Genomic DNA, 22554 nt, shown 5'->3' with positions numbered 1-22554 from the left:
CCTGGTTCAAAGCCTCTGGTTTCTGGCATACCATCATCACTGGACCCTCACTGAAACGTCTCTAAGACATCCTGCAGCCACTCAGAGTCATGGAGATCCTGTCCCAACTCCAGGCTTTCATGTGACCTTTGGTGACAACGTGGACTTTGGTCTTCAACACAGACCCCAGTTTCTATAGGACCCAGGTATGGTCCTCAGTGGCAGCAGCCAGGTCTGCATGTCACCGTTGCCCTAAGTGGCAGTGAAGGCCACTCCGAACTGTTGACAGACAAGGCTATACTTGGGAGGATTCAGAAGTAAATGATAATGCTATGGAGAATAGGGCTAGAGGCCGTGCATGTTATGTCCTGACAAAGCAACTGGCTGCATTCTACCTGTGTCCTGAAAACTCATGAGGGGCTGGATTAAAAGCAATGGAGTGATTTGCTTGATGAGAAGAAACTTCAAGCTTCGGTATAACATGCAGGCTCTGACAGGGTTTGCTGCTTGTTGCATTTAGTGAGGTCTACAGTGAGAATTCAAAGCAGAAGTTCTTTGGATAAAAAAAATATGTCATTTGGAAAGAAAAGGAGTGTGAACCTGGTTAAAGTCACAGACAAGGCGGGTATGGACAGAGTGGCTGCAAATGTTAAAAGGTATTAGTGACCTTAAGACAAATCAGAGACTTTGAACCCAGACAAAAGTAAGTGTGCCTCAGGTGCAAGATCCTACTCCAGGAATCGTAAGATTGTCGTACCACATGAAGTTTGACTGGATGCGTTTGACATTATGATATGGGCATAGGCCTTTGGGTTGAGGGTAGAGATGTGTTTAGATGTCAGGTTGACAAAGGTGGATTTGTGATGATTAATCTTCATTGTTCATTAGCATCACCATGGAGACTGACACTCTTCTGGGTGTGTTGTGGGGGTGTTTTAGAGGACACTAATTGAGGGAGAGAGACTTGCCCAGATTGAGAGAGACCCACACAGAACGGTGTGGAAGCATTACACGGGCCAAGGGGTGGACGGAGCAAAAGAGGGAAAAGGAGGAAGTGAGCCGAGCCTGGGGGCTCCTGTCTCTGCTCCTTGGCTCATCCATTTGTGAGCAAGCAGGTTCGTGCTCCCACCATCACAGCCGAGAAGTCCTGTTCCCAAATGTCTTCCTGCCAGGGTGGCCCAAGTCCCTTTAACCGCTGAACCAAAATAAACACCTTATCCCTTCAGTTGAATCTTTTCGGGTATTTGGTCACAACTAGAAAAAAAGTAAATCTGTATACCTACTCTTCTCTTGTTACACAATCTTGAGAAGAAATATTATTCTTTTTAAGTGTATAGATTTCTTCAGTAAGACATGTAGAAAGCATGGACTTTTCTTTGTGGGTAATTTTTGTTAATTATTCAGTCTTTTTACTTTCAGAGTCTTTCATCTCAAGTCAGTTTTGATAGTCATTCTTTATCTTCAACCCAACTATGTTGTGGGACCTAAAGTATATCTCTTTGTGATGAGATACTTAGACCCATATCCATTTTGACAGTCTCTGTACAACAGATTTCCTTTGGATGTTCAACTAATAACAATTTTCAACTGTATCATTTTTCTGTCCTCCCTGCCTCATACCTAGGCGTGCTGGTGGGAATACATGGGTCCCCTGTCTCTCAGCATTGATGGAAATTTTGTGCTACCTGACTCATTACAGGATCCTTTCACCCCAATCTCACCTCTTACCAACCATAAATTCTCAAGGTCTTTGCTTACTCAAGATATTTGTGGACTTTCTTTAATGCCTGTCAAGCCCTCCCTAGAGTCCCTCATATGGCAGCCACACACCTTACATTGGCTGGTTGAGTGTCACACCATTGGCCTCCATCTCTGCAGGCTGCCTACCATACTCAGCTGTTTTTGATTGAAACCTTAAGTCCATTTACTAGTAACATATCACATTTAATGTAGTTATCAATATGGTAAGATTACATGTCATATGTTTTCTGTATGTTGTATTTTTGGTTCCCTCAATTCTTACATTATTACTGTCTTTAGCATTACATAGACTTTATAAAGTGCCATCTGTCTTTCATCATTGCTTCTTTTACTACATATTATTCCAGTTACTTTCTAAGTAATCGCCCCCCAAATTACAATCCGAAGCTTACCTTAGAACAGCCAGGTCAAAGTAGTGTCAACTTAATTTTAGTAGTATATAAAACTTCACTCCCATGCACTTTCCTTCATATAGTCACTATCATTTGACTTGTATCTTTGCCTAGGATATGTGATGCCCTATATTGAAATTTTGTATTTTTACACATGAAAAGCTCGCCAGTGAAGTTTTATAGTTATTGCTCTCTGCTGTTGTATTTTTATATAAAATGTGAGAAGACAGGTGCTAAAAATGAAAAAATACATGTGCAGTATCTTTGCCATTATCACTTTATCTTTTCTTGTGACTCATAATATTCCAGGTGAATTCAAGTTACTGTTTAACGTGACAATGTCCCATTAATATTTGTTACAGAGAATTTCTTTTAGTGAGGGAAGATTCTGAAAGTATTTGATTATTTTGGAACTCTTTAATTTATCGTTCATCCCTGGCTGGTAATTTCAGGGGATATAGAATCCTTGGATCACAGTCTTTTTCTTTCATCTTAGTGAAAAATTCCCACCACCTTCTGGTACCATAGTTTTGGATGAAAAGTTGTCTGTGAATTTTTATTGTATATCCCTTGTGTTCAATTTCCTGTTGCTCTTTTTTTATTTCCTCTTTGTCTTTGGCTCTTGGAAGTCTTATTATGATATGTTTGGAAGTAAATCTCTTTGGGTTTTTCCTACTCAGAGATCATTTTATATAAAATGTCAAATATACAGATTAATGTTTTTAACTCACATTAGGGGAGTTTGGGACCATTTTATCTTCAAATATTCTTTCAGTCATTGTCTGTATCTCCTTCTTCATTGCTCCTACAAGATTTCATGACTTTAAATGGAATGCATCTACCTGTGATGAGTAAAGTCTTATCACCAGACCTGGCCCTCCAGACACTCAAATACCATCCTGACTTCTGTTTTGTGAATATCTAACTGGCATCTCAAATGTATAGTGACCAAAACAGAACCCTCCTATGCCTTATTAGCAACTCTATTCACTGGCTGCCCAAACCAAAACCCGATTTCTCTTTCTCTTGATTGCTTATCAGGTCCATCACCAGGAATTACCTCTAAATTAGGTCACTCATGTATTGCCTTCTCTCCATTTCCGCTGAACACCAGTTCTAGGTGCCACTCTTTTCCCTCCATAAGACTCCACAGAGGGAGTTCATTAACGACTCAGTTTTAAGGGTCTTTCCTCTGGAAATTAAGGTTTGGGAAGACTGAAGTGGGCCTCAGAAATTTGAATTCTTATAAACATTTCCCATGGGTTTCTGATGATTGACAGGCATGAAGAGCCTCTGGTCTGTGTAAACTGAGGCTTCTCATGAGTCTGCTCCCAAGTGACACACGCAGTGGTGTTTGGGGAGTTGAGTTAAGGGATGAAGTCATCCCTGGTAGCAGCTGAAAGAGCTTAGGAGCAGAAGCAGCCAGCCAATGGTGTTCCCATTTCTGTCTGTCAGTGGCCCGGTACCGTGTTACCGTATGCACAGGGGAACTTGAAGGTGCAGGAACGGATGCCAATGTCTACCTCTGCCTTTATGGTGATGTGGGGGACACAGGGGAGCGACTGCTTTACAACTGCAGGAACAACACCGACCTGTTTGAGAAAGGCAATGTAAGTTGCAGTGATGAACTGCCCCCCTCCCAGCCCACCCCTGCTTTGTCCCCCTGTCTTCCCTGTTCTCTCAAAGTAAAGCTGATAGCTAATGTCAGGGCCTCATCCGTGAGATAAGTTCTGTCTGGCTGAGGGGAGTGGGGTCTAGAGACTCCAGGTAGAAGCCACTTTAAGGACACAGAAATATCAGGTTGATTGGATCCTTGAGAAAATTTGGCTCGCTGTCATTTACTGACATTGATGATAGCTACAAGGCTCCTAGTATTATGCAGCTAGAAGCTGGAGAGCCCCCATAGAGAAATTGTGGTCTCCTCTCCACCCCTCAGGTTGTGAAGGGCATCTCAAGCGTGTCCTAGAGGACCCAGACTGGGAGAAATTAGAAGACAATGCACATTTTCTATTTGGCATAGTCACTAGGGAAAGCTTGTTCATATTTTCCTTCCTTCCTTTCTCCTCCCTCCCTTCCTCCCTCCTTCCTTCCTTCCTCTTTCTTTCTTTCAAGAGAAACCAAGAAAACACTGAACATGGATGTGAGAATGTGCTAAGCATTTCCATATGTTACCACAACTATCACGTGGGGTTAATCTGGACCAAAGGACTGAGAGGCAGTGAAGAAAGTATCAAATAGGTCTAGGGAAAGTCAGCCTTAGGCCACTCACTCTCCTATGCCACACTTTCCTTGTATCTAAAAGAAGGGAGAGGACTCCTACCTGTGATTAGCTACTGTGAAGATTATGGAGGACTGATGTGCTGCATAGGGTTCGGATGTGGTTTACAGGACACAGTAGATGTCCAGTAAAGAGTCATTGCTTCAGCGATGTGAACTTGGTGGTGACCTATAGGTGGGAGGGATTTGTAGGTTCTGTGCTCTTCCTTCCTCCATTTACCCTTTTCTCGGCACGAGAGAGAATTCGAGTAGAAGACTCCCAGCCAACCCAAGGATACGCATTTGAAGGTTGTGTCAGTAAAGCCCTTTTGAGGAGGTGTTTGTAGGTAGGCTGTGGTCCATCTGGGGAGGAGTAAGGAGGCTATGGTTGTATGTATTTTATATTTCTGCTCCCTGCAGTAGCTTGTGTGCACCCATGAAAGAATTGTCACTCTTCCTTTCTGCCTTCAGACTTCTGGAGTGTGCAGGTGTTGGGTCTCGGGGGAGCCACTATCTGCATGGCTTTGCCATCTTTTCTTTCCCAAAGGCCGACGAGTTTACCATTGAGTGTGTCACTATGAGGAAGGTGAGGCGAGTGAGGGTCAGACATGATGGCAAAGGCTCAGGCAGCGGCTGGTACCTGGACAGGGTGCTGGTGAGAGAGGAAGGACAGCCCGAGAGCGACAATGTGGAGTTCCCATGCCTCAGGTACGTGTCCTTTGCCTGCCTTTCTTCCAGCTGGCACTAGAGAAAGACTCATCCCTCTTACATGGGACACTGAGAAAAACAGTGGTTCAGGGTGGCAGTTGGTGAAAGAAAGAAGTGACTTCTCAGGAGGTGTGTAGACCTGAGTTTCACATTCTACCCCAGTGCACACTTAGTGCCAACATGATGGTTTTTCTCATGAAAAACAAACAAAATGACAAAGCAAAAACCTGACATTTCTTTAATTTAAGTGATTTGTTAAGGGAATTAGTCAGATGTAGAAGGAAATATGGGTAAAAGTTGGATTTTTGGTTTGTTTGTTTGTTTTTCTGTGTAGCTCTGGCTGTCCTGGTACTCACTCTGTAGATCCTCCTGTCTCTGCCTCCCTGAGTGCTGGGATTAAAGACGTGCGCCACTACAGCCCGGCTGGATTTCTGTTTGGGTAGTCCTACCACATTTCTCGCCTGGTTACATCATTTCAAGGTATCCAACTTCACTTGCATCTCACAATAGTGAGGAAAAGTTTCTGCACTGTTTTTCTGAAACAGCCCTTGTACAACCAGGAGCTGGTGATTCCTACAGTTGCCAATAGAGACAGGAGAAGGAGGAGAAATGTCAGTGTTTTGCGAAATCCAGTGGCTCTCATTCACCCATGTTAATACCTGGGAGGAACACACTGCCAGATTAACTTGGGGCCTGAGCTCACACACTTATTCAGTCTTCACCTGAACTGTGTAACTTTCATAGTAGGGAGGGCAAAGTAGTTTTGCACTATTTCATGTGTGTGTGTGTGTGTGTGTGTGTGTGTGTGTGTGTGTGTGAGGGGGGAGGGAGAGGGAGGGAGAGAGTGTGTTGTGTGTTGTGCACACTCCTGTGAGCTCCAGGGAGTCATGAAGCCACCAGCATGCTGACATCCATTTAGCAACACCTCATGGCAAAACTAGGTTGCAGCATTTGAAGCTAAAGGGAAATAGCTTTTTTAAAACTATGTCTATTAATACCTGCAAGTATTTGGGTAGCGACAAAAGGATGTGTCATGGCTTCCTTTTACCTCTTGGTAGGGACTGGGGCTAGGTAAATGGAAGAGACTAGGAACAACAGATTTGTGATGGCTTATTGCCTATCTGCTTCCATCCATGGCAGGCAACATCTCGCCCATCTCTCCTGCAGCCTATGGGAGCCCTCAGTGACCTTAGAAAGACAAAGAAAGGGAAAGCCCCAAAGGTTCAACATAAGGGTCTGTAGCTAGCAATCTGTGGTCCCAAATCCTTTGTCACAAATGCTTAGGGTGACACCATGAATCTTTGTGTTTTGAAGTCTCTGCCTCATCTCTCTAGTGTTCTGAACCACAGCTCCAAAGCCTACATTCATAGACAGCATTCTAGTGTTAGCTAATACAATCTGACAGCAAGGCCCCCGGGTGAGTGGGAACCCTTGGGATTTGGGTATGAAAAAAGTGAGGAGAGATGGGGCCCTGGGAAGGGGTCATTATTCAGGAGGCCTGAGCTGCATGCCAGAAGGGTGGGGAGGAGGTGGTGCTTGGCTTCCTTTATGAGCTGAAGGCTCTGACTTAACCTATATATGCTTGTATGTTGGTTTGCATGCATTGATGACAAACTCAAGTCACCATTGATGTATAGGTGTAACACCAAGGAAAATAAATTAAAAAGCTTACCCTTGGTACAATTTAACCTAGAGAGAGTTTGAATATTTTTTTTACTTTTCCCTCCTGTATCCTCTGTTGTTCTAGTCTGTTGCCTGGATACTGTTTGGTGAACTTGTCTGTTTCTGGCTATGTGTCTGCATGTCCCTAGTGAAGCGCTTTGGTATCTCTTTATTGAACAACACATGGGGGAAGGAATGATACAGAGTCATTTATCCCAGTGGACACAGATGGCAAGCAAACTCTACCAAGCCATAGATCCAAATGCTGCTTTCAGCCTGGGTGGTGGATATTCATCTTATAAAGTTGCTTTCAGCCCATTTTCTGTTTTCAGCAAATAATTATCATAACATACACACATATAAACTCACATGCCTTACTCTTGGGTCAGTGGTATGGGAGAGTCAATAATTTAAGATTACAGCTATGCATAGCTTAGGTTGTAAAAGCTAATGGCAAATCCAAGTCAAGTAAGGTTGGGTGTTACATTGTTTTCTTAAAGGTAAGTTAAACAAATGGGCTGTACACAATAGGAAAGCAGTCTTAAGTGACTTTAGGCTGTGTTATTAACCCTGCAAAAGTTCCAGTATCTTAGAATGTAAGAGATATTTCTATTATAATATTGACTATTGCATCATCACAGGCTTAGAAAGCTCTACCCTCCAGGGTCATGAAGGGATGGGCTTTGAAGACAAGCACCAAGGCATAAAGTGGGGACAGATGTGGCCAAGACAGCAGAGTCTTGGTCTCTGCAGTTCTCTAACACAAAGCTCTTAAAGTTTTTCCACACATGGTCCCTTTTCACCCAAGAAATTTTATGTGATCCTGGATGTCTAGGTCAATAAAATATCTAAACAAAGAAAGCACTTCCAGATAATAAACCATAGAGACTTGTTACAAGCCAACTCTTTGGTATACAAATTATTTTTACCATTTATTAGAGCCAAAAATCAAAAAGTTTTATTAGCTGTTTTTAATTAATTAGCTATTTTATTAATGAGGCGGACATATTTTTTTACAGGAAAAGCTAAACATTGGCTGAATATTTGATTCTGCAGGATATAGAGTCCCTTCAATATTTTTCAGAACTGACTGGTATCTTGATTTTCTAGCTGTCACTGCTGATAACTCTCCTTTGCTTTTGTAGATAGTACAAAGTGGCAGAAGGGTATTTATCATTTCAGAAATTGTTGGAAATTCTACTTTAATCCCAAGGCAACATTCATTCGATAATCTTTTAAGTCAAACCTAACTCAAACAACAATTATAAAAAACTAAATATTCTAACACAATAAAATACAGAGATGTACTATTTTGACATTTCCTGGGGAATGGTGGTAGGAAAATATTACAAGTTATTGTGTTCCATGACGAAACCATTATGTAAAAACACTGTAATTCATAACACATGATGGTCTTGAATCCAGGACCAAAGAGCTTCAGGTGACATTGGTGTTACAGGTGATGACATGTGCAGGGAAAGTGTGTGTGCTGTGTGTGCAGAGCCAAGTAAACTAACTCACACAGCACAGGCAAGCACTGCCTTCTTGGATTTATTATCCTTTTTTCTTTAACTAAGCTTGCATTGTTGAGCATCAAAACCTCTTTACTGTTGCCTGAATTTCACAATTCCCACATTCATGCTCCACAGTTTAAGAAACCAGAGCCTAGAGAACAATGATTGGCACTGGGTTACAAGCTAGCCTACCTATGGGATATATACAATCCATGCTTGCACAATAGGTTTATTTCTCGGGCTTGGCCTCTGTGTTCTAAGGGAAAGGTGCCTTTAAGGTGGATATTCCACATTTCTTCCTCTGGGGCACAGGCAGCAGAGGGCTGGAGTCTCTTCTCAGTATGACATATTGATGCTTCTCAGTATGACATATTGATGCTTCTCAGTATGACATATTGATGCTTCTCAGTATGACATATTGATGCTTTTTCTGAGGTCAAATCTCACCCATCTTTGAAGATTCCAGTTCAGCTTCCTCCTTACAAGTCCTTCTCCTTTCTCTAAATCCTTCTAGACTTTCTTTGTCCAACCCTACCCTCAGCGTCTCATTCACTCTATCCTGTCTTCTCGGACACACTGTAGGCTTTCAGTAGCCTGAGCTGTGTTATCTTAGTGTCCTCTCTCTCTGGTTCTCCCACGTAGAGCCCTTTTCACAGTGACACACACACAGCTGACCCTGAGAAGATGTGTTTGACAATAACACTGGCCTCTGATCATGACCTGTGGGCTGTCCTTGCCCAACATCATTTGCCAGCCCCTCTGTCTCTCACTCGCTGCATGGACCTTTCACCTTCCACCTAGGATATGTTTCTCTCTTGGGATGCCCCTCTCTCTTTTCCTGGCCAGTATCTTGCCATCTTTCCAATCCCAGACTTCTCCAGAAAGTCTTCCTCTGGTCTGCGTTGGAACATTTTGCTAGATCTCAAAGACCCACATTCTTTTCTAAACTCAAACGTCTGGGCCTCTTGGTGACTCTGAATGAGGGACATGATGGTTAGAGTGTCTACCTGTTCCACTCAAGGAACCCCATCCCATTTCTCTCTAGGTGGTTGGACAAGGATAAGGATGATGGACAGCTGGTCCGAGAGTTACTCCCCAGTGACAGCAATGCAACGCTCAAGAGTGAGTTGTCCCAATGGCCAGGTGATGGGTGTCCCCTGGGCATAACAGTGGCATTTCCTCAGCTAAATAGGACCTAGACCTTCAAAGAAGATACATCTTCTTCACTTTATTTCATTAAAGCAACACAGGGTAGAAGAGACACATTGATGGAGGTCTGGAAACTTAACCTATGAACTTAACCCATGTCTGTGCTTGAATGCACAGTCTAGGCATGGCTATGGTGTTAGGCACTGTCGGCACCAAGCGCAGGGGTCCCTGCTTTGTGAGCAGAAATGCATTTTGAAGGGGCTGTTGAATGAGGACTTTCAAACTGCTGAGCATTGTCCTGGAGCCCTGGAGTTTCCCTTACTAGTGATACGAGTTCAGATGCTGTGGTCTGATCAGGCACTTTAGATAACACTTAAGAGAGACATGCCTCCAGAGTCCAACTACACAGCATCCCATGTTCCCAGGGTGTGACTCATATGACCCCTGCAACAACCCCAAAGGGAGTCAGATGGGGAAACCAAGGCCTGGAAGCCATAGATACTAATATTTACCTTTACTAAGATCAGATTGCACACTTGAACCAGAACATCCAGTGTAGGACCCAGCATTACAGAGCCTAAGAACTGGGAAGGAGCTCAAGAGGAGAGGTCACCCATGTTTATGATAAGAGGACATCCCATGACCAGAACACTCAGGCCTACAGTTGCCAACGGAACTGGGATCAGCTCCTGGAATGTCTGTGCCTTAGACTGCTGTTCTTCCCACTGCAGCAGGCTTCCATTTCAGCATACAGACAGAGCCCACCCTCCTGCTGTCTTAGAGGAACCATGGAAAGGTTTATATAGGAAAGGACACAAGGAAGAAGTCTTCTAGTTCCTGCTGCCTCTCACCAGTAAAGTGATCTGTTTCTCCCTGGTGCCTGTGGATGACCCTGGTAGAGCTGAGCTGGCAGGTGGCTGCAGATGACTGCCCAAGGCATGGGGTACCATCTTACTTTCTCCAGTAGGAAGACCCTAACAGAGCAATGAGTGATGGGCCTTTAACACTCTTCTTTGTTTAAGAAACACACCCTGGAGCTTGCCTGCCTGGACAACTAGAGCTTGGCTGGTGTTGTCCCATAACTTACCTTTTCCTCTGGGGTTCTTTATCCTTGCACATGGACTGATGCAAAGATTTCTGGGAGATAAAATGAGATAGCATTGCGTGGCATCCTATTAGAGGAAGGAGTAGCTTTTAAATACATTATAAAGATTTTATTCCTGGATGGTGACTTTTTTGTAACCAGTCATTTCAAAGTCAAACACCTGACCTTCTGACCTTCTGAGTTCTACATCCCTTGTGATAAGGTTGGGATGAGAGTACTTAGCAATAATAGCATAGAATGTGCTAAGTACCAGATAGGTCTATTGCCTTTGGCACTGGTCCTTTGCCCGTCAGAACCTGAATCGGGGGATTTCTGGAGACACTGTGACACCTGAAATGTGGTTGTTGTCTAAAACTTACTTTCCCACTTCTAACACATTCATCTACTATATAACAGGAAGAGGTGGGACCCTAGTTTTACAGATTGGGGTGTTCCACAGAGATGGAGGAGCCTCTAGTACTGTTACAGGATGCGGGCCCCAGGCTCAGGTGTCCTGACTCCTAGTCTGGGTCTTTCTTGTCTGACCCCTCCTTTCCAACACCTCGCTGCCTGTTGTACAGCCTACACTAACTTCCCATCTCTGTCTGCCTTGGCATGTTCAGACTTCCGCTATCACATCAGTGTGAAGACCGGAGATGTCTCTGGGGCCAGCACAGATTCTAGGGTGTACATCAAGCTCTATGGAGAGAAATCTGACACCATCAAGCAAGTTCTTCTTGTCTCTGACAACAACCTCAAAGACTACTTTGAACGTGGTCGAGTAGATGAGTTTACGCTGGAGACCCTGAACATTGGAACTGTAAGTATTCGTTGCAGAATCAGGTGACATCATCTCACCATGTTCCTACATGTGTCCACATACATATTCACGTCTGCCCTGATGTGCACATAGGTGAGCCCATTTTGAAGGACAAGAACTGCACACTTAGGGATTGCTAGTGAGGCATTTAGTTTCTCCCATGGCCAGAGCAGGTACAGATACTTGTGCTTCTAGAACATTTTGAGCTGTAAAACACATTTGTAGTAACGTTACCCCTGACATTTTTATCTCCATTCCAGGATTAGTGCAGATGGAGCATAAGGGAGGTGGACACTGGATTCAGGGAGGGAAAAGAGAGTAGGAAGAACCAAAGGGAAGAGATAAAAATATTTCCCAATTCCAGATTTGAGCGTACTTCTCCAAATGTCACATGATGAACTCTGGGGTGGGACATGCACTCTGCAACCTCAGGGTCCCTGTCCCTCCTTTCCTGTGGGCTTCATCGTCTTTCAGGTGCCCTGGAACCCTTTTCTCTCATCAGTCTGCACTCTGGGGAAAGATCTGTGACATTCATTTACCTCTGAGGTTAACGAACTTCTAGTGTATTTACATTGAAGCTCAATCAATAATCGTGAATTGACGATTTTGTCCCTTTACTGAAGGATTTCTGCGTGCCTGAGCGGAGAGGGGAGAAGGAAGAGAGGAGAGGGAAGAGGGAGAGGGTTGACAGTAGAAGGCCATGGAGACTTGTTCTCATGTGATGAAGCTCTCTCGGTGAACTGTGTGGCCAAGAGCTTGGGAGCTTAGCAGTTCCACTGACTTGCCACGCACAGGTTATTTAACCTTGTCTTCCTCAGTTTTCTCTTTCCCAATGATGGAGATGCCAGGGGGGTTATTATTAGTATTGAATGTGTTAAGAATACCCACACGCTTATACTCCACCTCCGGTCCAAGGGAATGTAGAACTAGTGACAGTCCTTGTCTTTTGGGAGCTTCCAGTTATGTCAGACAACAGACACCTGCCCTTGTCCAGCTCCTCCTTATTCTCTCCCTGGAACTGCGACAGTCCCAGCAGCACAGAGAATCAATGGCATCCTCCTCAGCCTAGGCAGGCATTTGGAGAACTCCGGGCTTTATAACCTGAGCTGGTTTTCTTCTAGCAGTTTCAGGGGCTTGTGCTCCATATACTCAGCTGTGTTATCTGTGAAGGCTGTGGCCATGTTTCATCAACAGCTGCAAAGAGGCCCTTGGTATGTGTGAAAGCAAAAACCAGGGCTTGAGTGGACAATTTTCTAAATATGGACTTTGGGCACCAGGCATAGGTAGCCCCCCCAACCCAACCATTACAGAGAAAAACTCAGGGCTGGAAGTGTACTTGGAGGCTGTCTGGTAATCCCATCTAATGTTAAAATCAACCTGTATAAAGCATTTTCACAAAAATGAAAGCTGTTCAAAGCCCGAGAAACCAAATACACACAAGCATGATGGTGGGACCATCTGAACTCTCATCCCTGTTGCCTATGGGCAAAGATGTTGCCATGCCAGGCAGCAAAGTACATGACTAGAGACTGTCAATGGACAGAGAACAATGTTCCTCAGTCCAAGAGTAAGAGGAGGGTAATGTGCAGAACCACCATGTCGGGAGAGATTGTCTGCAAATTCTATCACTCTGCAGGAAGGGAATGACAAGGATGGAATGCGGAAATGTGCACAATACTGTATTACTTCAAATCAAACCGAGGTAAAGCAGTGACAGTTTCAGACTTTACTTTTCTCAGTAAAGTGGAGCACTTTACTGCTTCTGTAGCCACAGGTTACTCGAGTTTTAAAGTACTTAACAGATTCCAAAGTTCTTGCCAACTCTGCAGGCTACAGGCTTCTCACAGCTGACCTTGGAAGTGAGTTAGATTGAGCAGGAGGGGATGGAGCCTCTGGGCAGGAAAGGACCACCTGGGTAGGTGATCCCCCAGGTTCCTGATTGCCAGGACAGGCTGGATCAGCGCCTTCTCCCAAGGGGCCCGAGGTCCCAATTGATGTGGAGGCTTGAATGTTTCTGAACACCAGTGGTCACACACCCTTCCTGGAATTTCCTTGCAGATTAGCAGGCTGGTGATCGGGCATGACAGCACAGGCATGCATGCAGGCTGGTTCCTAGGCAGCGTGCAGATCCGTGTGCCCCGCCAAGGCAAGCAGTACACCTTCCCTGCCAATCGCTGGCTGGATAAGAACCAGGCTGATGGGCGGCTGGAGGTAGAGCTGTACCCCAGCGAGGTCGTGGACATCCAGAAATGTATGGACGAGGCTGGGTGGGCCCTCGGCAACTCAGCATTTGTTCCCTTGTTCAATAGGGGAAGAGGAATGATGGGATCAGAGGAAGGAGGGGCCAAAGGAAGGGAGCCAGGCCATGTGGTGACTGAGTCTTGTCTCCCTGTGGTGGGAGTGGGGGTCCGGGTTCCTGTTGTCACAGTGCTGTGGGTCTGGGAGGCAACAAGGGCTCATTTCAAAGATGGGGAAAATGAGGACCCGATGGATGGAACTTTTATCAGGGACAAAGACAGAAAAAAGTAGGAAATGTATATTCTCAGTCCTGTGGCAAACTTCGTGGTGTAGTCTACATGTTTCCTTAGGAAAACTGAGGTTGGACTTTTCACTTGTCTACTGAGGTTTCTCCGGCCAGTGCTACCTTGGTCTTTGTGAAGGTGGCTATTAACAAAACAGACCAGAGTCATGTCCTTGTGAGCAGGTGAGCAGATTGCCTAAGAGGGCGGAAGTGAGAACTTAGGGAGGATGGAGCAGGGTGAGAGGGTGAGGTAGGGTGAGCAGACAGGCTTTGTGGGCAGCTTTTGCTGAGGAGCTGAAGTTTAGGATGGCCCTGGCTCTGTCTTCCAATGTCTGTGATGTGAGCCCTCACTCATGGCGGGTCAGAGGCTCCCGAGGGTGCCCAGAGGCTGGGGACCACATCCTGGTTTCTTGTGGCCACTGTGCAGCCACATCTCTCCTGAGGGCAGATGCTTGCAGCTGTCTTCCATGGCCTTCTTCCTGGAGGTCTCTTAGGAAGCAACACAGAGCTGAGGCAGCTGTCCTTCAGCCCGAATGAGAATGAGATGTGCTTTCTGAGCAAACACTAGCAGCTGGGTTAGGATCCCCAGCACTGACCAAAAACCTAGGTGTGGCGAACACGTCTGCAATCCCTGTGCAGAACAGGGCAGAGAGAGAGAGGAGATAAGTGGATCCCTGGAACTCCTGGCCAGGTAGTCAACTGGTTAAGTTGATGAGCTAAAATTTCCATGAAAGACTCAAAAAATTAAGGTGGAGAATGATAGAGGTTGACACTCCATGTATACACTCACACACACATACACACAGCACTCATACCCACACACACTCACACACATACATACACACAGCACTCATATACACATACACACACAACACTCACAAACACATACACACATACACACTCACACACATACATACACAAACACACACATACACACACTCACATACACACAAACATACACAAACACATGCATGTGCACACACAGACACATAAAAACACACACATAAACACACACACACACACACACACACACACACACCTAAAGAGAAATCCCAATGCTGTCTTTTAACAAGACTTACAGTACTCACACCAATTGGCACCTGGTGCCATAGCCAGAATGGTTGAGTCCTCATGGCCTGATCATTTCTTAAGCCTCTACATCTTATAATAGCAATTAGATTTTGATATGAGTCTTAGAGGGAACAGACATTCAAACTATAGCAGACAGGCAGATGATAGAGAGTGACAGCTGCTGTATGAAGTCCCCCTCTCTCCTGGTCTCTAAGGACACATGTGATGCCATGGATGACTAGATGTAACAGTCAATTGTATAGGTTTGCCATTTTCACAACCTACTCAATTCCTCTAAGCCTAAGCTTGTCCATCTACAAAACGTTGGCTCACTGTGTTGGGGAGGTTAGACGAGATGATGCCTGTGAAGGATCAGGCATTCGGGATAAGCTTGGGAAGCACATGTGGGATGGGCTGGGGAAATGTTTGTTGCTGTCATTGTTACTGTTACTAAATGCCCCATTTCTCCCATGTGTGTTCACCTAGTGGTCCACTATGAGATAGAGACATGGACAGGGGATGTGGGTGGTGCAGGCACCACTTCCCGAGTCTATGTGCAGATCTATGGCGAAGAAGGAAAGACCGAAATCCTCTTCCTCTCCAGTCGCTCCAAAGTGTTTGAGCGGGCATCCAAGGACATATTCCAGGTGTGTGAGCATGATGCAATGGGGGTGCCAACACAGGACTAGCAGTTGCTATGGTGGTGCCTTGGGCAATCTTATTTCCTCTTCCAACACCCACTGGAGAATAAGCTGCCTCCTTCCAACTGAGTGGGAGATGTTACCTGCCAGACAGGTTGAACCAAAATTCCCTTGGTTCCCTGGGGGAATCCTGGAAGCAATGAGCAGAGTGTAGAGTTTTGAACTAGGAAGGAGAAAACGGGGATGTTCATCCGTGATCTATCTTGTACCCTTGAAAGATAACTTCTTTCTTGGACCTGAGTTTGTGGACCTGAAATGACTAGGAGTCCTTCTGGCCTTATACTTGAGTTACCTAGTGATCTTTGAGGAAAACTACTGCCTCATCCACACCCTAAACAAGTCAAGTCATCCGCATTTAGAAGTGAGCATGTTCTCTGAGATAGATTTCTCTTGGAAGTTCAATTAGCAATTCCAATACACTGTCAGTCTGCAGTGACTATTTCTTATTTCACCAATGATGGCACCAGGGCTGAGTCCCTCTGTCTACTCCCTGTCTGTGGCTCTGCCTCTGAACTTCTCCCAGGCTAGTGGCAAATCCGTATTTCTCAAGCAGGCCTGTGGAATGTGGCAGAGCTTATTAATGAGTTTTCAATGTCCTTGTGTCTCCTCTCTTCACATTTCAAGCCTTTGACTAGAAGGAAAAAAGGATGAAAATGTGAACACATTGTCAGTAGTAGAGGAAGATGCAGAAGCCATTGAGTATTTTATGCTGTGTGTATGTTTATGTGTGTACTACCACGTGTGTGCACCTGTAGGCATGTGTGTAGAGGAAACAGGCTCATGTTGGTTTTTGCACCACAAACACCTTTGTCTTCAGTGAAGAGCCTTTTCCAATGCCCAGGAAAGGTCCCGAGTTGGGGGGCAGGCCAGGGTTACAAATGTCTGGAACATTACAGGTATAGGGCCCTCATGGGGTCGTATGTCCTCCTACTCTACTGACAGACCCAAGCCTATGTATTTGACCTGTTGGGACCTTCTCAGCTTCCTCATCAGTATAATCCAGCTCTGTAATTATTACCTGACTGGCTTCACAGTTCCCATAGCAATAAAAGGAGCCAGTGTCAGATACATAATCATAGAAATACAATTGAACCGTGGACAGTTCCCACCCCCTGAGTAACAAAGAAAGAGAAATTCTAGGCCCTGGCATCATCTTGTTTGATGATTTCCTTACAAAGGCGTGTTAGCTCCATTGTGGTTCCCCGAATGTGAAGTTGGGAGAGCTATGTTCTCATCTAGAATTAAAGTGTAGGGCACTGAACTACTGGACAGCCTTGGGACAGATGATGGCACTCAAATGGGACAACTGGTAGGATACAACTTTGAAAAGAGTCAGCGGTGAAGATGGGCTCAGTATCAAGGTACTCGGGAAGCCAGTCACACTTCATATTGGGCTCCCCATGAAGGATGAACCTCAGTCCCCTCTTCCTGAGAATGTGGGACTCATGACGCAGTGACAATGGATCTGAGGCTGAGGATGAGCCACTGTGCCCCATGCCCACGGGGAGAGAGACCCCAAGTAATGGTCTTTGTCCTAAAAAGGAACTCATGGCTTGCATTAATTTCTTTTCTCATCACTGTGACAAAATACTGGGGGGAAAATCAACGTAAAGACAAAAGGGTTTCTCTCAGTTTATGGTTTGAGAATGGTAGGGTCCACCATGACAAGGAAGGCATGGTGGCAAGGGTTTGAGGTCACATTGCATCTGCAGTGACAAAGTAGGGAGCTGCATGGAATGTGACTGGGCTACAAAGCCCTGAGGCTGATCCTCGTGATCAGTCCCTTCAACAGGGCCTGGCCTCCTGAGGTCTCATAACCTTCAGTGCCACAAGCTGAAGGCTGGCTGTTCAGACACGGGAGCCTCGGGGATCATTTCCTTTTCAAATGACAACACTGTTCGAGAGCACCTAGATGTCAGGATAGGACAAGGGACAACTAAGTCCTGAGCCCCTTTTGAGCTCAAGGGTCTGGTAAACCCAGGTTGTATGACTGGGGAGGGTGGGGACCTCAGAGAAAATGGGTGAGGGTTTTGTTTATTTGTAACAGAAAAGAAAAATAGCTCTTTGCTTATTGCTAAGTGGTATCTTCCTAATAGTGATCACGTGAAGATATTGCCTGTGGTTTTTTTGTTTGGTTGGCTTTTTTGTTTTTGTGTTTGTTTTTGAGGCAGGGTTTCTCTGTGTAGCCCCGGCTGTCCTGGAACTCAGTCCATAGACCAAGCTGGCCTTGAACTCACAGAGATACTTGCCTCTGCCTCCCCATTGCTGGGATTAAAGGCATGCACCACCGCTGCGAGACTCTGTGTGTTTTTACGGTACTAATGAGGCCCAGAATTGTGAACAGGTTGGAGCTGGAGGTAAGAAGGGACTAACACCTGGGCGGCAGTGGTGGCCTTTAATCCCAGCACTCGGGAGGCAGAGGCAGGCCGATCTCTGTGAGTTTGAGACCAGCCTGGTCTACAAGAGCGAGTTCCAGGACAACCTCCAAAGCTACGTAAGGAAACCCTGTTTGGAAAAAAGAAGAAGGGACTAACAGAAGGCCTGGCATTGTGAGGGAGCCGCACGAGCAAAGACACAGAAGCCCAAGAATGGGGCAAGAGAATGACAAAAGCAGGGAGCTAGAAAGAAATGTCTTTCCCTAAGCCCGGGAAGGGCCAGGCACAGTGTGGGGAGGGGACTTTCAAACTTCTGAGTGGGAGCCCAGACCTCTCCACACTGCAGCTCAGCATTGGGGGAGGCTGGGCTGGTGGCAGGGGCCATGTCAGCCACTGTGCCCCCACGCTTTGCACAGCTGGAAGCGGCGGATGTGGGTGAGATCTACAAGATCCGACTGGGACACACAGGCGAGGGCTTCGGGCCCAGCTGGTTCGTGGACACGGTGTGGCTGCGGCACTTGGTGGTGCAGGAGGCGAACCTGAGCCCCGAGGAGGAGGCCCGGAAGAAGAAGGAGAAGGACAAGCTGCGGCAGCTGCTGAAGAAGGAAAGGCTGAAGGCCAAGCTGCAGAGGAAGAAGAAGAAAAAGAAGAAAGGCAGTGATGAGGAGGATGAGGGCGACGAGCAAGAAGAGTCCTCGTCTGAAGAGTCCTCATCAGAAGAGGAAGAAGAGGAGGAGACAGAGGAGGAGGAGGAAGAGGAGGAGTTCGGGCCAGGGATGCAGGAGGTGATCCAACAGTACAAGTTCGAAGCCAACCGCTGGCTGGCCCGGGGCAAGGAGGACAATGAACTTGTCGTGGAATTGGTCCCAGTGGGTCGGCCTGGTCCTGAGCGTAAGCCTGGAAAAGAATTGGGGGAGGGCATATTTCCCCTAAAGGGACCAGGGAAGGGGCAGAGTGACCCAATATCCCTCAGGTAGAGACTGAGTAGGTGGGACCCCACTGTGGTTCATAAACAGCTCTCCTTACCAGCACTCGGAAAGCAACCATTGACCCCTCTGGTTTGGAGTTAAGCGCTACCCTTGACCTGTGCCTCTCAAGGGAAACATTGGCTTTGGGAGGGACTCTGACACATCTTGATATGTCTGAATATGGAAGCAAGGTAGGAGGGTTGCTGAGGCCCAGTGACTCTTGGTTTCACGGCAAATGCCAGTCTTGAGTGGGAGAAGGGTAAGCTGGTACGGCCACAGCAGTAGAACCTTCCTGCTTCCAGGGTCTACCTGGCTTCAAGGGCCTGTGCCACTGCTCTGTCTTGTGGCCCTGGTGTTCTCAATGCTGTATCCTTTTGTGTCTCCAGCCAACACCTACGAGGTCCAGGTGATCACAGGGAACGTGCCCAAGGCTGGCACTGATGCCAACGTCTACTTGACCATCTATGGTGAGGAATACGGGGACACAGGGGAGCGGCCCCTGAAGAAATCAGACAAGTCCAACAAGTTTGAGCAGGGCCAGGTAAGGTGAGAGCTTTCTGGCCCATGGGTGGGTGAGAGCCAGATAAGAAACATTTTGTCCACAGCAATCTCAGCCAGTATCATGTCCGTTGTGTGTCTGACAAGGTGTTGCATTCATTCCAGTGAGACCCAGCTGCAGCTACCCTTCTGTAGGAACCAGTATTTTGTGGAGAGTTATGAAAAGACTACAGGCAGATCCTCGCAAGGGAATTTCATAAGCTAGTTGGCCCTCAGGGACAGAGAATACTGTATTCATACACCAAGTGAGTCGAGAGACTTTTAAAAACAGATTTATTTATAATTTTTTGTGTTGGGTGTTTTGCTTGCATGTATGTCTGTGCACTGTGTGTGTTCAGTCCCTACAAAGGTCAGAAGAGGGCATGAGGTCCCTTGGGACTGGAGTTATAGGCAGCTGTAAACTACCGTGTGGGTGCTGGGAATCAAATCTTAGTCTTCTGGAAGAGGGATGAGCGCTCTCAATTGCCGAGCCATTTCTCCAGCCCCTGAGTCTGAGACCAACCTTGACTATATAGTGAAACTCTATCTCACAAAACAAAGAGATGACACTCTGGGGAGGCTTGGTAGACAGGAATTGCTTAATCTGGACAGGTAAGTATGGTGTAGCTGTTGTGTGACAGGGACAGAGAGATTCCTACCATGACCTTGAAAGAGTGACTACCAAGCCTGAGCCTTCTTCAGAGGAAAGAAAACCATGAACGAAGTGTGTGCAACTCACTGTTCTTGAAGGAAGGGAAACACATGAAAAAAGAAAGCTGCTCTCCTGTCCTTCAAGATTTTACAAAATCTCCTATCCCTCCCTCCTCTTACCCTCCTATTCTTGCCCTTCTCTCAAGACCAGGTTGTCTTGTCAACACAGGAAGGAACAATACATCAAATCCACTAAGACACTTTCCATTTCATGTCATGAGCTATTTCGAACCCTTCAGCTTCCCTCCCATGATTCAGTACTGGCTTTTATTTATGCATCTCAGTGCCTTAACTTGGAAAGTTATAGCCATTATATTCCTGGACTAGGGCATTGCTGTAGAGGATAGACTGATAGAGTTGCTGTGTAAGACTGACTGCATGTTGATAATAGCACAACCATGTGCCATGTAACATTATAACTGGTAATGATTGGCATACGCTATGTAATCCCCTAAGAGTATATCACCTAGTGACATTGAACCATCTCAATTTGTGTAAACACACAGTATGATGTTTGCATAGTGACAAAACTTACCTAGCAACATGTTCCTCAGAACGTTATCCCTAGTCGTAAGTGCCCATGATTGTATTGTGTTGAAGTTAACAGAATTGGATCATTGCATGATGTTAAATGAGAATGTCCTTGTTATTAGGGATCCAGATTGAAATATTTAGGGGTAAAGGATCATAGTATTTACCACCTGCTTTAAACTGATCCAGAAAAAAAGACTAAGAAAGTAAAAACATATGAGAGAGACAAAATGAAGTATTCCAACTAATGTTGCATGTAGGAGTAGCATCTAAGAGAAGGCAGGCCATGATCACATCTATTTCTTCAAGGTTTGTAAAGGTTTGAAAATTTTTCAAAATAAAGAACTTTTAAAAAGTCTTCTGGATAGAAGACCTCATCCACTAACTGCTTCTCCATTTTATCTCCTTCCTCTGATGCATATGGCGACCCACAGAATACATGACTCACCATCCCATTCATCTTCCAGGAGCTCACTTGGATTCCCTTCTGCTTCTCTAAAGATCACTGTCTTTCTCCTACCTCTACCTTCTTTGATACAATGCAATTGAGAAGATATCCTTGTAAGCCCAGGTTATAAAGCAACGGTGTAAGAACTGGGCATAGCGGTGTACACCAGTAACCTTGGGAGGCAGAGGCAGGAGGATGACAAGTTCAAGATGAGTCTAAGCTACACACAGAGCTCATAATCCCTTAAAAAGTATGTTGCTAACACCAGACTAAGGAACTGTGTTTTCTATACTCTCCCTCTGTTTGCTTTGGGTTTTATAGTCTTCCTTTGGGTGCTTGAGAGACTAGAGCTGAAGGCAGGGATGAGAGACATGAGTTGCTCCTCTGAATCATGCTGTTTCTATTCCTAGACAGATACCTTCACCATCTATGCCATTGACTTGGGAGCTCTGACCAAGATTCGGATTCGCCATGACAACACAGGCAACAAGCCAGGCTGGTTCCTGGATAGAGTAGACATCACCGACGTAAATAACGAGATCACGTGAGTGGGACTTGAAGGAAGGGAGAGAAGGTCATGCCTGACACTAAACTAGAGGACCAGGTACTGGGAGGTGATGTCTGAGGGCAAGGGTGAGTTGCCTGAGGCCAGGAAGACCATAAATGAATCAGGGGATCATTTGCCTCTCTTATCTTCCTCCCAGAGGTTCTTGCCCTGTCAGATAACAGTCCTGTAGAACACCCACTTCAGCATTTCACCCACAGCTCTCTATGGAGAAATCAATTTAGGGTGCCTAGTTTTAATGTTCTGGGGGCCAGAAACTAGCAATATTTTGTACAAGGGCCACATAGAAAACACTTGCAGCTTTGACTAGCATTTGATCTCTGTAGAAGGCTCTCTACTGGACAATCACTAACTGAGCCTTAGCTGAGCGTGCTGTTGGACAGATTTAATCTCAGCACCCAGAAGGCAGAGACAGACAGATCTCTGTGAGTTCAAGGCCAGCTTGGTCTACATAGCAAGTCAGAGCTACATAGTAAGACCTTGTCTCAAAACAAACAAATAAAAAAAACTTTAAATGACACTGAAGTGGGGAATGGGACTGTGTATCAACCAAACTTCATTTGTGGACACTGAAATTTGAATCTCATGCCAAAATGCTGTTCTTCTTTCGACTTCTTCTCAACAAGATGTAAAATCTATGGTTAGCTTGATGTATGTAAGCAGATGATGGGCTGGACCGATACCTGTTGGAGACTTGTAGTCACCCTCTGACCTAGACTGGGAATAAGGTGTTTGGTCCTCTTCATAGATGAAAGAACCCTTGCCTCCTGGGAGGTTAAGCCCTAGCCCCAAGTCTTAGTT

The 22554-nt window shown here is 45.7% G+C and overlaps 1 protein-coding gene across 1 annotated transcript in view; it reads left to right on the top strand.

Moving 5' to 3' along the window:
• Loxhd1 (lipoxygenase homology PLAT domains 1) overlaps positions 1 to 22554 on the top strand; it is a 143220-nt gene that overhangs the window by 57130 nt on the left and 63536 nt on the right. The window contains exons 13-21 of the mRNA XM_040741564.1: positions 3588 to 3742; positions 4936 to 5096; positions 9318 to 9394; positions 11129 to 11325; positions 13384 to 13576; positions 15404 to 15564; positions 18410 to 18884; positions 19348 to 19502; positions 21599 to 21732. Of these exons, the coding sequence (XP_040597498.1) occupies positions 3588 to 3742; positions 4936 to 5096; positions 9318 to 9394; positions 11129 to 11325; positions 13384 to 13576; positions 15404 to 15564; positions 18410 to 18884; positions 19348 to 19502; positions 21599 to 21732 (1708 nt within the window). The remainder of the gene's footprint in view (positions 1 to 3587; positions 3743 to 4935; positions 5097 to 9317; positions 9395 to 11128; positions 11326 to 13383; positions 13577 to 15403; positions 15565 to 18409; positions 18885 to 19347; positions 19503 to 21598; positions 21733 to 22554) is intronic.

Source organism: Mesocricetus auratus, unplaced genomic scaffold (genome assembly GCF_017639785.1).
Source record: "Mesocricetus auratus isolate SY011 unplaced genomic scaffold, BCM_Maur_2.0 Super-Scaffold_6730, whole genome shotgun sequence".
In the NCBI taxonomy this organism is placed as follows: domain Eukaryota; kingdom Metazoa; phylum Chordata; class Mammalia; order Rodentia; family Cricetidae; genus Mesocricetus; species Mesocricetus auratus.
Note: the sequence above shows the minus strand (reverse complement) of the source record. Positions and strands in the feature narration are given on the sequence as shown.